The following is a 16471-nucleotide window of genomic DNA, read 5'->3' on the forward strand; positions in this document are numbered from 1 at the left end:
GTATTAATCCCATAATGACCGCCAATATGTCCTTTAACTGACCTGAGATATAAGGGACTAGCATCCCCATACAGGTGACAATCCAGCAGCTGTCGGCTGTACACTATAGCTGACAACTTGCTGCATTAGCCACGATCATTGTTTGCACCGTCCAAATCTGTTTAACCCCTTAGATGCTGCTGTCAATAGTGACTACATCATTGTAAATGGTTAACAGAGTGTGGGGGCTTCCTCTTTATCTCAATTGGTGCCCTCCGATCATGATTTTGTGGTCCTGATGTTTGCCATGGCAATTCACGACCAAATAGCGACCTTAGTCTGACGGCTATAGTAACCTGTTCAGAAGTTAGAGGCATTTAGGTGATAAAAAAAATACACTTTTTGATTTCTGTCATGCCACTTTGCATTAATTCCTGAAAAGCACCTGAAGGGTTAATAAACTACCTGACAGCAGTTTTCAATATGTCAGGGGGTGCTGTTTTTAAAATGGTATAACTTTTGAGGGGGTTTCCCAATACATTGTGTGCAGAATTATTAGGCAAGTTTTATTTTGATCACATGATACTTTTTAGGCTAGGTTCACATTGGGTTAACAGCAGCCCGTTCAACACATGCGTTAAACAGGCTGTGTTGGGGCGTGGCCTAGCGAGCAATGTGAGAAGACGTGCGGCTGAGCTCTCCTGCCACAATCTCCCTAAACATTGGTACCTGAGGCGCCACCGAACGCTGAATTTACTCTTAAGAGTGTGCAGGGACCCGTGAAGCAGCAGTGAGTAGTGTGCGGTCAGGTGGAGAGGAGTCCCACATGAGAATGACCCGCAGGAGACAGGAGCCGGCAGCGTCTGGAAGCTCTCAGGCCCAAGATGGCGCCGAGACTGCAGAGGAGGCGGCAGGGGCGAGCGCGGCATATCTAAGGAAGATGGAGGTGATCGCTCGGCTGGAACGCTTTGCGAGGTCAGAGGTGGCTGCTAATGAGCTGTCAGTGGCTGAAGGTGAGAGACCTGAAACAACATATGTCCCTGGGGAACAACAAGAAGGAGGGGGCCAGTCACAGAGCAGTGGGGAGGAACAGAGATCCCCTGATATGGATGCACGTGCTGACCAGCTTGAACAGCCAGACACACTAGACATAGCAGAGCCGACGCTCAAAGATATATTCTCTGTGGTGATGTACAACAAGTCTGCCCTTGCAGCTCTGAACAGTCGTGTGGATGAATTAAAGGGAGAGATGGTTGCTATTAATGCTGCAGTGCGCAAAGTTGAACAGAGTGGAGGTGGTGGAAGAACATGTGGGGAGCGCTGAAGACCAGGTTAATGAACTGTTGAAGAGGGAAAAAAAGTATGTGCAGCGTATAGCTGAACTGGAATATAAAACTGATGATCTTGAGAACCGCTCCCGTAGGAGTAACCTGAGGATTGTGGGGGTGCCAGAAATAGCGGAAGGAAATAACCCCACTGAGTACATTGAGTCATGGCTGAAAAACACTGTAGGAGGGGATGGTCTCACTAAAATGTTTTCCGTTGAAAGGGCCCATCGTGTGCCCACCAGACCCCTGCCCCCAGGATCAGCCCCAAGAGTCATCTTGGCTAAAGTTCTGAATTATCGGGACCGGGATACCCTGCTGAGGAAAGCCAGGAACTGTGCGGATCTAACCATAGATGGTAATCGCATTTCCATCTACCCAGATTATTCTGCAGCCGTCCAAAAGCTCCGAATGACGTTTGGAGAAGTCAAAAGGCGACTACAAGACTTGGATTTGCGCTATTCAATGATTTACCCAGCTAAGCTGAGAGTCGCTGCCTTGGATCGGGTGCACTTTTTTCAGAATCCAGAGGAGGCGACACACTGGCTGGATTCTACCACCAAAAATATCAGAGCGGAACAGTCCCGCTGAAGCAGACTCTGAGTGAAGTGGAAAGAGTGATTACCTGTTATTCAGTTTGAATTTGATAAGTTAATGGTCATCTCTGAGATGACATGTTATGCTGGTATATGTGGGTTGTGTTCGGTGGCGCAACGGACATTGCAGTTTGATAAATGTGGACGGGAGAGTGGTTGGAGCATTGAGCTTGTATTGTTGGGCTGTAAAAACGCCCTCTTAGATCTCAAATAGAGAGGGAGAGTGAATTCTTATCAGCTTAAAAGTTGTGGGAGCCAATCAATCTTTTGGGAGGGGGATGGAAGGGAAGGTTGGGAGTTATTTCAGTTGGAAGGTTGGGAAGGTGGGGGGGCAAGAGGGAAGGGCAAGGGGGGGAGGATCGAGACCTCCTTTCTTAATGAGTCAAACGTTTGGTACTGTGATATATCATGGGGGGTAGTATTAAAATTCTAAGCTGGAACGTTAGGGGTCTCGCAAATGTCTCAAAGCGGACCGCAATTCTACAATATCTGCTGAAACTGAGGCCCTCAGTGATATGCCTTCAAGAAACACACCTGGTAGAAGACAAAGTAGCTATGTTACAAAAAAGATGGGTGAGGAAGGCTGATCACTCGACGTACTCAGCCTATCCTAGGGGAGTGTCAGTATTAATCCACACTTCTACTCCATATGAAGAAGTGGAGGTTATAATAGACAAAGACGGGCAATACATGTTTATTGTATGTAAGATATTGCATAGATTATTATGTATAGTGTCTTTATATATCCCTCCACCGTTTTCGGGAAAAAAGATACAGGAAATTCTGGACATATCATACAGGGAATAGAGAGGAAGGGAATGTAACACCTTTTGGAAACTACATGAGGGAAATTGGATGGATAGACTTGTGGAGAGTTCGAAATATGGAGAACTACACTTACTCGTGCTACTCGGCGACGTATGGTTCCTTGTCTCGCATTGATGTGGCTTTGGGAAATGAAGGGATGGATAACTTGGTGCAGGAAGTGGAATATTTGCCCAGAGTTCTATCGGATCATTGTCCTCTGATGGTATCTCTACAATTGGGAGAACAGGGGAGGTTGGCAGGTATGGGATGGAAAATTCACCCCTTTTGGTTACGGTTGCTGGATATGGAAAAGATAGGAGAAGAACTGGGTGAATTCTTTAGGATAAACGAAGGTAGTGCAGAGGGTCATATAGTTTGGGATACTATGAAGGCGTTTTTGAGAGGGATCTTATTCAGAGAAGTATCTCGATTTAAGACTAGGTCTCAAAAACTAGATAAAGCAGTGATGGAGGAATTAAGGGCAGCGGAGGAGGCATTGGGGGCACAGTGTTCCAAAGCTACGCAGACCCGCATGAGAGTGGCCCAGTCGGAGGTTAATAAACTTCACATCCGTAAGGCAGAGAGATTGCGGGCATTTCAGAACGAGGCATTCTATGCGGAGGGTGAGAAAGTGGGGCACCTGCTCTCAGTCGTAGCTTCGGCACAACGGGAATCCTCACATGTCTACGCAATTAAAACAAAGGAAGGTAATGTGGTTACACAAGGGGATCAAATTTTGGATGTATTTAAACAATTTTACAGTGAGTTATACTCCTCTAAGATACATAAAGGTCAAGAGGAGATGAACAGGTATATGAGTGCGATTAAGCTTCCTAGACTAGGTGAGGAGGATAGAGAATGGATGGATAGGCCGATGGCGGCGGAGGAACTGAGGGTGGCACTGGCAGATATGGCGGGTAATAAGGCCCCGGGGGCGGATGGCATTCCGGTAGAGGTGTACAAATTTTTTAATGAAGAAATAATAACTAAATTGGAGAAGGTATTTAATGAGTCGTTGGAGAGGGGAATACTACCTACATCTATGAGAGAGGCCATTGTTGTGGTCATTCCTAAAGCTGATAAGGATCCGCTGAATCCGGAGTCCTACAGACCAATCTCACTCCTTACAGCGGATATAAAGATTTTGGCGAAGGCCTTGGCCAACAGACTAACCCATGTGATTGATAAAGTAATCCACCCAGATCAATCTGGATTTATGCCCAACAAATCTACAGCAATCAATTTAAGGAGACTATATTTAAATATACAAATTCCAGCCGAAAATGCTGGAAAGAGAGTGGTGGTGTCTTTGGATGCCCATAAGGCCTTTGATTGTGTAGAATGGAATTACTTGTGGTCGGTTCTGTTGTGCCTTGGGTTCGGGCCTAAGTTTATATCTTGGGTGGGGTTGATATACTCCTCTCCAATGGCAAAAATTAGAGTAAATAATAAATTATCTGATAGTTTCTCATTGCATAGGGGTACAAGGTAGGGGTGCCCATTGTCTCCGTTGCTATTTGCCCTAGCTGTGGAACCCTTGGCTGCTAAAATAAGGGAGGCACGAGAGATAAATGGATTTGTCTATGGAATGAAGGAGGAGAAGGTGTCTCTGTATGCTGACGATATTTTGTGTTATTTTTGGGGGACTCAGGGGAGAATCTGGATAACGCGGTGGCATTAATTGGGGAATTCTCTGGACTCAAAATATATTGGGACAAATCGTGCATTATGCCCATTGATGAGGTAGAAAAGGGTACTGAGGAGGTGGAAATGTCAGCAAAATTGAAGGTAGTTTCGAAATTTAAATATTTGGGGATACAAATCACCTTTCCTCTGACGAGGTTTGAAGAACTTAATCTAAGCCCTCTGCTACAAAAAATACGTACCAAAATTTCAGCGTGGAACAAACTACATCTCTCTGTAATTGGAAGAGTGAACCTTTTGAAGATGATTGTGATGCCGCAGTTGTTATATGTACTGCATAATTCTCCAATTTGGATTCCGGAGAGTAGGTTCCATAAAATTAAATCGCTGTTTGGCGAACTAATATGGGGGGGAAAAAAACCCAAGGTTTAAACAAGAAACTTTGCAGAGGCCAAAGGCGGAAGGGGGCTTGGCGCTCCCTAACCCTTGGGTATATTTTTCATCAGCACAATGCCAACATATTGGAGGATGGGGGGAGGAGATGGGAAAGGGGCAATCGCCCAGTAGTTTGAGTTATTTGATGGGAAATTGGCCTCTGGGTGAGAGTTTGGAAGGGGGGCAATTTTTGAAACTGGGTTCTCGGTTTCCTACTGTTCTCCTAATTCATAAGGTATGGGAAAAAGTTAAACAGATTAGGGGTGTCACAGGCCTTACCAAATACTCACCTATATGGGATAATATAAACTTACAAGAATTTAAGCAAATGGAAGGATATGGGCCATGGAGAGAGGCAGGAATTAGAAAGATGGGTCAGCTAATGGGTCAAGGGGGACTTAAGTCATTTGTGGAGTTACAAACAGAATTCCAGTTATCACATTTAAATTTATATCATTATAAAAGAATTCAGCATGCGTATCGGTCGCAATGTCGGAGAAAACTTATTGAGATCCAGATTGATATCACGCTGGCTTCCATTTTGGAGAACAGCGGGACAAGGGGGGCAATTTCAGAAGTGTATAGAGATTTATTATTCACCTTTCTAGCCAAATATCCCATCAAGTCTAGAATGAAATGGGAAGCTGAATTGGGAGAGATAAATGATGATAGATGGGAATCTATTTTAGAATATGTGACTAAGATCTCTATGAGCGAACCTGGGAGGATGTCTCAATTATATGTGATTCATAGAGCTTACAGAACTCCCGATAGACTGTTCAAGATGGGTTTGAGGTCTGATTCCGAGTGTCCACGATGTTCGCAGAAACAGGCAGACATGTTACACATGCTGTGGCATTGCCCTAGATTGTCTGCCTTCTGGACAGTTGTATTGAATCGGATTGAATTGGTATATAGGTGTGTCATTCCCAGAGACCCTTTGGTCTGTATATTAGGCTATGTGGAAGAAATAGCAGTGGTATCTATGGTTAAACTGGCGATTGCTAGACTGTTATTCATAGCAAGGAAATTGATAGCTCGGTTCTGGATCAGGGAGGAGCCTCCGACTAGACGAGACTTTCTTGCGCAGGCGGACCATATAATTTTATTGGAAAAAAGTATCTATACTAAGAGAAATAAACTAGATGTATTTCAAAAGATTTGGCAGCCATGGATAGAATGGGATTAGAATTGTGGGGATGATGCATAATGTTATAGATGATGTTCATACTATACAATTGTATTTGAATTGGGGAAGGAATTTCAGATGGGAATTTGGGAAAGCATTAAAGGGGTCTCGAAGGGGGGGGACAGCGAGGGAAAAGGGGTGGGGAGTTATGTTCATAAAATATGATTAACTGTGAATAACAGCTTGATGTCATTTGTTATCATTGATTTTCCTTAATAAAAATTTATCTGATTAAAAAAAAAAAACAGGCTGTGTTAAAGCAAGTGCCGACATGCCGTCGCGCTAGCGCAGTTAGAGCTAGCAGATGCTAGGGTCCATCACTCAATGACGGCACATCGCTAGCGCACACCCATTTTGGGCATGCGCCAGCAATGTGCCCGGAATAGAGATTAATGGCGGCGTTAACGGACTGCGTTATGCCGCGGTGTAACACAGTCCGTCTAACGGACTGCTTGGACGTAATGTGAACCTAGGCCTTAAGCAGCGGCACCCGTGATTGCCCGGCAGCTGCAGGAAAGCTCCGGCTGACACTGTAAGCAGCGCATGGCAGGGACGTCATGCGCTGCTCACAAGCATAGCACAGCTGCCAGAATACTCACTGGCTCCCCACGCCAGGACTGTGCGCGCAGAGAGCAATGAATATTCATTGCTCTTCAGTAGGGCGCACAGTCCCGGCGTGGGGAGACACTGAGTATTCCGACAACTGTGCTATGCTTGTGAGCAGCGCATGACGTCCCTGCCATGCGCTGCTTACAAGCATAAAGCAGCTGCTGGCATCGGAACAAGATGCTGCGAGGGCGTGTCAGGAAGGTAGGGGTAATGCTTTTTTTTAATGTTTTCTGATGGGGCCATGCATACCAGTATGGGGGTGGGTGAGAGCCAATCATAAGAATGGGGCCATGGATACCAAGATGGGGGACAATTATAAGGAGGATGGGGCCATGCATACTAGGACCGGGATTGGGTCCATGCATACCAGGACCGGGATGGAGGCCAATCATACCAGAATAAGAATGGGGCCCCATGCATACTAAGTCGAAATGGGGGTCCTGCATACCAGGATAAGGATGGGGGGCCATGACTACTAGGACGAGATGGGGGCCCTGCATACCAGGATAAGGATTGGGGCCATGCATACTAGGATGAGATGGGGGCCCTGCATACCAGGATAGGGATGGGGCCATGCATACTAGGATAGGGATGAGGGCGATCATTCCTGCCAGGATAGGGATGAGGGGGACTATTCCTACAAGGATAGGGATGAGAGATCCATGTATACCAGGGTAGGGATGAGGGGACCATGCATACCAGGGTAGGGATGAAAGGGCCATGTGTATCAGGATGGGGAAGATGGGACCATATATACCAGGATACGGGATATTAAGTGCAGAACTGACCACATTTTTTGCTTAATTTTTTTTTTCTCCTAATTTCCTCCTTTAAAACCTAGATGCGTCTTATAGTCCCAAAAAAATATGGTATACTTCACTTTGGTTATATCTATATATATAATTGTCTAAGGGTTTTTCCGTCTGTCTGTCCTGGAAATCCCGCGTCTCTGATTGGTCGACTCAGCGACGGGCACAGTATCGACGTAGAAACCCGCGTCTCTGATTGGTCAAGGCCGCCAGGCCTCGACCAATCAGCGACGGGCACAGCGACGATGATGTCATAAAGGACGTAGACATCCCGCGTCAATCAGCAACGGGCACAGTATCGACGTAGATGTCATAATGGTTGCCATGGCGACGATGATGTCATAAAGGTTGCCTCGACCAATCAGCGACGGGGCACAGTCTGCCGCGAATTTTGGAATCATCATTGTCCATATAGTACGGGGACATGCATATTCTAGAATACCCGATACGTTAGAATCGGGCCACAATCTAGTATTATATACACACCATTGTTCATATTTAGAACAGTAGTCAATAGTAAGCAATATATCGCACTACGGCCAAGAGAGGAAAACACCTCGCTCCCTAAGTGAATCCATCATGATCAGGAAAAATGAATCAGTGGAATACTCTAAAAGATATAAATACACATAGCAAGGCAGAGTACAAAAGACCACCATAGAATAAAAGATTGAAAATTTTATTATCAATAATAATACAACAGACAATATCAAATATGCAGAAAAGTAGGTAATCAAGGAGACAAACTGGTACAGCAAAGGAGATTAGGTCACATATTCCCGAGGGTGAGCCGAATCAAGAATGTAACACCATAAAAATCAATCGCAGTATGCATAATAACCACTCAAAGGCTATAACAGTGCATCATACCCATTTAAGTTCCCGAAGGGGTTAATCCTGCTTACCCATAATCAAAGGCAGTGACCATGCGTCTCCCTGCTGGCCCCTTTAATTACCCCCTTTTCTGTATATTTGATATTGTCTGTTGTATTATTGATAATAAAATTTTCTGTCTTTTATTCTATGGTGGTCTTTTGTATGCTGCCATGCTATGTGTAGTGTTCATATTGTGCAGCATGTCTCCCTACTTACCCTTGGCGCATGTCAATATTATTACCTAATCTGTAATATCTGTGATATGCTCCACTCTCCTTTTTATTTGTGCATCCCCCACATTTTTTCCTGCAGGGTTCTCTTCCCTGTTCTCATTAGGAGAGAGTGGTTTTCTGTCATGTGCCATTTTTTTTTCCTTTTGTGGTCCCTGTCTTCCGCATCATTGACGATATCAAGCTCCCCTCTTTTTGCTCTTCTCCAACTCTTCCCCATAAGTGTTCTCATCACCGTTTGTATCTGGTTAGGATCATTTTAGCCTATCTCTTCCTACTCTTTTTATGATCCATTATAGGCCATGCAATGGCTTTCCGACTATCAGTTCCAAATAGATGATATCTACTATTGGAAGCCTACAAGGTGAAGGAAAACTATCCACCTTTTTTGTCATTCCACAATGGTGTTAAGGGCTTCCTGGGAAGTCAGGCATCAGGGCTTTATGTTTAGGCCTGCAATGCTTCCCCTTAGCTCTCCATCTGCACCTTTCATCAAGTTTGCCAAACTTCACTCTATAGCTTATGCTGATGCCAGTTTTGGGAGTAGGGTACTGCAGTCCACCGTCTACAAGGTGGTCCGTATCTCGTCTATTTTTTTTTTCCCACCTTTTGGAACTACTTTAGATTGTCCCATGGTCCAGTGTTTCCCAATGCTATTGACAAACAATTGGGCTTTTGTACTCTGCCTAAAAATCCCTTTCTCATTGACTACATTGGGGAACACAGCCTCTACTCTAATCCCGGTGTTCTTGCCCGAGAATCAGTTTTTGTGGCCTATGTGTTCTTCTCTGAGTTCAGGGCGTATACAATATCAAATTTTGTGTTGTTGCTGAATTTATTTTCCTTTTCAGGTCTTATTTTGTTCAGATCTTAAGAAATTCCAGAGTGCAGCAGACCAACTAAAAGTAAAGGCAAAAAAGAAGTTAAAAGGATAAAATACATTGTATTTTTTTCTTTTGTATAAATGTTCTTTAAACTAAACATTAAATAAAGAAATCAATTAAAATAATGAATTACTATAGTGTCAGTTTTATGTTCTGCTGATTGTCTTTTTATTTTTTTCAGAAGCCTTGACTCTTCGGCTTCATGCCCGTGATCAGTAATACAAGCGTTCTGCATTGTATAGTACAAGGACTGTTGATGGAATTAATAGTAATCTCATGCCCACTGTGCTTCTTTTTTTTTTTACACTGCCTAAATTCAACTGTGGTGCTGGGTTCCGAGCTGCAGCATGTCAATTTCTCTTGTGGGTCTTCTGTATGGAATTTCCACATAGACTTGCATTAGATGCAGAAAATCTGCAGTTGAAAAAGGCACATGTGTTTGTAATTGCTTTTTTTTTAGCCTGGTTTAACCTATCAATAAAAAAAAAATACTTGAAGCCCCGCCCGCCATTTTTGATAACCAGCCAAGGTAAAGCAGACAGCTGTAAGCTTATATTACCAGGCTGGGAAGGTCCCTGGTTATTGAGCCCTTCCCAGCCTAAAAATACGAGCTTGCAGCCACCCCAGTATTGGCGCATCACATTAAATGGGCCAATTCTGGTGCTTTACCCGGCTCTTCCAGATTTGATTGTAGTTGGGTTCATGTCAGCAGTGATTTGCCAAAATTACAGCTGGCATGAAGCTTTGGGGTTAGTAATCGAGAGGTGTCTAGCATACATCCACATTACCAACCCGGTAATAAAAAAAAATAAAAAAAAACTCACACAAATTTGTATTTGAATAAAGACTTACCCACACTATATCCCTTGTTTACCAATTTATTGAAATAAATTTAAAAAAATCCCATGCAAGCCTACAGTAATCCACCAAATCCGATGTAGTCCAGAAATGGATACATTAAAAATGTAAAAAAGACAGAAATAAACACAAAAAAAGTCCCTTGCTCACCAGTTTATTTGTCAAAATGTTTCCACGAAGCTGTAACGTAGTCTATGTTCCCCGAATCTTGCTCTGGGACTGTGAATAGCTGTAAAGTGACCTCTGTTCACAGGCGCAGATTACTAACTACAGTTCTTTTCTGAGCCACTGTGTCTTGCTGCGCTCAGTGAGACCCTGCGACAATGATAAGCATTGATGTTATAAACTTGGTGTACAACAGGCTACGGCATGAGAGGAGGGCGGTGCGGGAGGGTGCAGTGACGAGACAGACGACGGCCGTTTCGCGCAAAAGCGCTTCTACGGGTCCATGTGAGTTGTGCTGGTGATGTCAGTTCCTTTTGTAGGAGTGGACTTCACCCAAGTGTTACATATAAACATAATTAATTAAAACATACTGCATTAAAAACAACAACATCACTTGTTCTTCTATCACATTAATTCAACACGGATTAGATAAAAACTGCCATGTCTAATTTATCATTTAGACCCCAAGGACCTTGTGCATTCGTTTTCAGAATCCATCTGGCTTCGCACTGCAATAACAACTTATTATGGTTACCACCCTGCTGGGGAGTTTTAACTATCTCTAAGCCAGCGTAACTAAGAGAACACGGGTTACCACCGTGTACATCTTGTACATGCTTGACTAGGCGTACTCGCCCCTTCCCCGTCAAAATGGAATTGTAGTGCTCACGAAACCTCACCATTAGGGGTCTAATAGTTTTACCAATGTAAAAACGATTACATGGACAGTAAATCACATAGACTAAATATTTGCTCTTACAAGTAACAAAGTCTCTTACAGTGTGCCAAAGAGTACCCACTTTGAGCGGATTATCCGTTTTATGTAAGTGGCACATACTACAATTACCGCACTTGAAATTACCTTGCGGCAAAGAATTCTTGATCCAATCATTATTAACAGCGGCGAGACGATTTTTTATTACTAAATCTCCTATGTTGACAGGGCGTCTATAAGCAAAACGCGGGCTAAAAGTAGTTAAACTACGGAAATCAGAATCATTAGTTAGCACATGCCAATTTTTTCGTACGGCCGCGTGAATCTCATTGTCAAGCGTACTATGTTTAAATACAAACGAAAAAATACCGCTATTATTACCATTAGCTGGCCTGCTTTGCTTCTTTTTATTCTTACCCCTTTTCAGAAGGTCCATTTGGGATAGACTCGCCGCTCGTAATTCTGCCTGCTGTAATATGTGGCTAGGGTACCCCCTGTTTTTAAAACGTAATTTCAAATCCTGTATTTGATTTTGGTAACTTTCCTCGTAGTTATTGATTTTCCTCAACCTTACCATCTGACTATACGGGATGCTATTCTTCGTATGATCAGGATGGGCACTATGATAATGCAAGACATTATTGGTTGCGGTTGTTTTCCTATGGACACTCGTTTTTAATGCCCCCTCCCTGATCTCTATTTTTACATCAAGAAAGTCCAACTCATTATTTCCGAAAACTGACGTAAATTTCATATTTTCATTATTATTTTCGTTCAGAAACACCACAAAATCATTAAAAGTCTGTTCTCCTCCATCCCACACAATAAAGACATCATCAGCAAAACGCAGATATAATCGTATATGTTTCAAATAGGGGTTTAGGGGCCCGGTGACGTGTTTCTCCTCGAACGCTGCTAAAAACAGGTTCGCGAAAACGCACGCCACCGGGGTACCCATCGCGGTACCAACCCTTTGGCTGTACCACTTGTCCATGAACTTAAAGGTGTTATTGGATAAAACAAAATCCAACCCCTCCAAAATGAAAGATACAAAATCTTGATCTTTTTCTGTGTTCGCCAAAATCCGCTGAATTGCTTCCAACCCCTTTTGCTGCGGGATTCTGGTATATAAGTTGACGATGTCAATTGAAGCTAAGGAGAAAGTAGGTTGCCAGATAAAGTCATTGAGGGCCAACAAAAAATCCCCTGAATCTTTAACAAAAGATGGTACATTTAAAAGTAGGGGTTTTAATAGCCAGTCCAAGAATTGAGAAAGTGGTTCTGTCACAGAGTTTTTTCCCGAAACGATGGGGCGTCCCGGAGGTCTCTCCGCGTTTTTGTGCACTTTCGGGATGCTATACCAATTTGGATATTGCGGGAATTCTGGTATTAATTTTTCCGCTCGTTTTTGTGTTATCGTCCCTTTTTCCACATACTTCCGTAGAAGAGTCCTCAATTTAGCCTTGATACCATTTGTGGGGTTTTTATCCAGGATTGAATAAGTGTTAGTATCATTTAACTGGGATAGCGCCTCTTCTATGTAATACGATTTATCTAAAATTACTATATTGCCGCCTTTGTCGGCTTTTCTAACGATGACGTCATCCCATTTTTGTATTTCCCCTAACGCTCTCTTCTCCTGCACTGATAGATTTTTTGGCGGTTGTCTATATAAAATTGCTTCTATGTCTTTGATGACTAAATCTTGGAAGAGATCTATGTTATTACCCGGAGAAATTGGGGGCATCCAGCTAGACTGAACCCCTCCCACGAATGGATCCACAGGAGCAGCGTCACCGTGCATCCGCCATTCCTCAGATACTTCCTCAAGATTATAACTCAAACCAGCCAATAAAGTAGTCATTTCTATGTCCCTTTGATCTATGTTAGGGTACGCCATAAAACCCAGAGGTCCCACTGTGGCCGGTGTATCTGTGGTGACCGGTGCTGATATTTTTTCCTTATTTCTACAAAAATGTTTAAACAAATGCAACTTTCTCACACTCTTGAACAGATCGATTTTAAATTCACTTAAATCAAACTCTTCCGGCAAACAAAAATTAACCCCCCGTGATAGAACTTTAATTTGGTCCCCTGTGAGTATTTTATTAGATAAATTAATGATATGAAGGGAATCATCTGTATGGCCCCCCGTGTCTAATGTAGTTATTGCCTCCAAGACACGTTTTTGCGTTTTTTCCACACACTTTTTTCTCCTGCCTCTCCGGATCTTTTTCCCCCTAAAGGGATTTGGGATGTAGAGGATGATGGAACTGGGGATGTAACATTTGGAGTTGAGGCCACATCTTCACCAACCTCTTCGGTTGCACTTGAATCGGAATCTGTAATCCACCCATCGCGGGAGATTTTTTGCTTTTTTCCGAACTTCCTCGACCGATTTCTAGCAAAAGACCTATTCGAGCTACCGGTGCCTTTATTCCACGTGAAGATCTGGCCCGACTCAAAGTCCAGTTTATCTCTCAAAAATTTCTCTTTTTTCTTTTCTTTGGTGTCCATCTGAACAATAATTAATTTTTTCTCCAGTTTCTTCTCAAACGATTTAAAGTTGTCCTTACTGATGCGAGAAGATAATTCCTGCTTGGATTTGTCCAATTGCTCACATATTGATGCATAATCCTTTTCGTTCTGGGCTGTAACTAATTGTAGTAAATTCTGGGAACACTGCAGATGTATTTGTTCCCAAGCCTTTTGAAAACCAGGATCTTCTTTGAACTGTGAGATTTCTTTAAAGACCCTTAGGCCTCTTGGGACTCTGTTACACTCTATATAAGATTTCAGCGACTTTATCGTCCAGTAGAGGCGGATTTCTTTTTCTGCCAGAATCTGGATTTTCGATTCCAGTGATTTAGTGCTAATTAGTTCCAATTCATCTTTGTGATTACACTCCGTGAAGAACTCCCCCGCCCTCTCTCTGCCGGCCAATAAGCCATTTACAGCTTCACCGTCATTAGCCATACCTTCCATTTCATCTATCTATCAGTGCCGATCAGCTCTATTTCTTGTTTGCCTGTGCTTATATACGTATTTTTGGATCTGTGCACGAAGAGTGGGCTGAGAGCAGGCTGTGTTCACTCATGCAGATAGATGAAATGGAAGGTATGGCTAATGACGGTGAAGCTGTAAATGGCTTATTGGCCGGCAGAGAGAGGGCGGGGGAGTTCTTCACGGAGTGTAATCACAAAGATGAATTGGAACTAATTAGCACTAAATCACTGGAATCGAAAATCCAGATTCTGGCAGAAAAAGAAATCCGCCTCTACTGGACGATAAAGTCGCTGAAATCTTATATAGAGTGTAACAGAGTCCCAAGAGGCCTAAGGGTCTTTAAAGAAATCTCACAGTTCAAAGAAGATCCTGGTTTTCAAAAGGCTTGGGAACAAATACATCTGCAGTGTTCCCAGAATTTACTACAATTAGTTACAGCCCAGAACGAAAAGGATTATGCATCAATATGTGAGCAATTGGACAAATCCAAGCAGGAATTATCTTCTCGCATCAGTAAGGACAACTTTAAATCGTTTGAGAAGAAACTGGAGAAAAAATTAATTATTGTTCAGATGGACACCAAAGAAAAGAAAAAAGAGAAATTTTTGAGAGATAAACGGGACTTTGAGTCGGGCCAGATCTTCACGTGGAATAAAGGCACCGGTAGCTCGAATAGGTCTTTTGCTAGAAATCGGTCGAGGAAGTTCGGAAAAAAGCAAAAAATCTCCCGCGATGGGTGGATTACAGATTCCGATTCAAGTGCAACCGAAGAGGTTGGTGAAGATGTGGCCTCAACTCCAAATGTTACATCCCCAGTTCCATCATCCTCTACATCCCAAATCCCTTTAGGGGGAAAAAGATCCGGAGAGGCAGGAGAAAAAAGTGTGTGGAAAAAACGCAAAAACGTGTCTTGGAGGCAATAACTACATTAGACACGGGGGGCCATACAGATGATTCCCTTCATATCATTAATTTATCTAATAAAATACTCACAGGGGACCAAATTAAAGTTCTATCACGGGGGGTTAATTTTTGTTTGCCGGAAGAGTTTGATTTAAGTGAATTTAAAATCGATCTGTTCAAGAGTGTGAGAAAGTTGCATTTGTTTAAACATTTTTGTAGAAATAAGGAAAAAATATCAGCACCGGTCACCACAGATACACCGGCCACAGTGGGACCTCTGGGTTTTATGGCGTACCCTAACATAGATCAAAGGGACATAGAAATGACTACTTTATTGGCTGGTTTGAGTTATAATCTTGAGGAAGTATCTGAGGAATGGCGGATGCACGGTGACGCTGCTCCTGTGGATCCATTCGTGGGAGGGGTTCAGTCTAGCTGGATGCCCCCAATTTCTCCGGGTAATAACATAGATCTCTTCCAAGATTTAGTCATCAAAGACATAGAAGCAATTTTATATAGACAACCGCCAAAAAATCTATCAGTGCAGGAGAAGAGAGCGTTAGGGGAAATACAAAAATGGGATGACGTCATCGTTAGAAAAGCCGACAAAGGCGGCAATATAGTAATTTTAGATAAATCGTATTACATAGAAGAGGCGCTATCCCAGTTAAATGATACTAACACTTATTCAATCCTGGATAAAAACCCCACAAATGGTATCAAGGCTAAATTGAGGACTCTTCTACGGAAGTATGTGGAAAAAGGGACGATAACACAAAAACGAGCGGAAAAATTAATACCAGAATTCCCGCAATATCCAAATTGGTATAGCATCCCGAAAGTGCACAAAAACGCGGAGAGACCTCCGGGACGCCCCATCGTTTCGGGAAAAAACTCTGTGACAGAACCACTTTCTCAATTCTTGGACTGGCTATTAAAACCCCTACTTTTAAATGTACCATCTTTTGTTAAAGATTCAGGGGATTTTTTGTTGGCCCTCAATGACTTTATCTGGCAACCTACTTTCTCCTTAGCTTCAATTGACATCGTCAACTTATATACCAGAATCCCGCAGCAAAAGGGGTTGGAAGCAATTCAGCGGATTTTGGCGAACACAGAAAAAGATCAAGATTTTGTATCTTTCATTTTGGAGGGGTTGGATTTTGTTTTATCCAATAACACCTTTATGTTCATGGACAAGTGGTACAGCCAAAGGGTTGGTACCGCGATGGGTACCCCGGTGGCGTGCGTTTTCGCGAACCTGTTTTTAGCAGCGTTCGAGGAGAAACACGTCACCGGGCCCCTAAACCCCTATTTGAAACATATACGATTATATCTGCGTTTTGCTGATGATGTCTTTATTGTGTGGGATGGAGGAGAACAGACTTTTAATGATTTTGTGGTGTTTCTGAACGAAAATAATAATGAAAATATGAAATTT

The 16471-nt window shown here is 43.0% G+C and overlaps 1 protein-coding gene across 3 annotated transcripts in view; it reads left to right on the forward strand.

The window, feature by feature from the left end:
• OGG1 (8-oxoguanine DNA glycosylase) overlaps nucleotides 1-9501 on the forward strand; it is a 35601-nt gene extending 26100 nt beyond the window's left edge. For 2 of the 3 annotated variants that reach the window (XM_069757201.1, XM_069757202.1), the window contains exon 9: nucleotides 9351-9501. In XM_069757201.1, the coding sequence (XP_069613302.1) occupies nucleotides 9351-9434 (84 nt within the window). In that variant the 3' untranslated portion in view covers nucleotides 9435-9501. The remainder of the gene's footprint in view (nucleotides 1-9350) is intronic. The other variant, XM_069757203.1, reaches the window with a different exon arrangement.
• Nucleotides 9502-16471: the final 6970 nt, after the last annotated feature.

Source organism: Ranitomeya imitator, chromosome 3, assembly GCF_032444005.1.
Source record: "Ranitomeya imitator isolate aRanImi1 chromosome 3, aRanImi1.pri, whole genome shotgun sequence".
NCBI classification, from domain to species: Eukaryota; Metazoa; Chordata; class Amphibia; order Anura; family Dendrobatidae; genus Ranitomeya; species Ranitomeya imitator.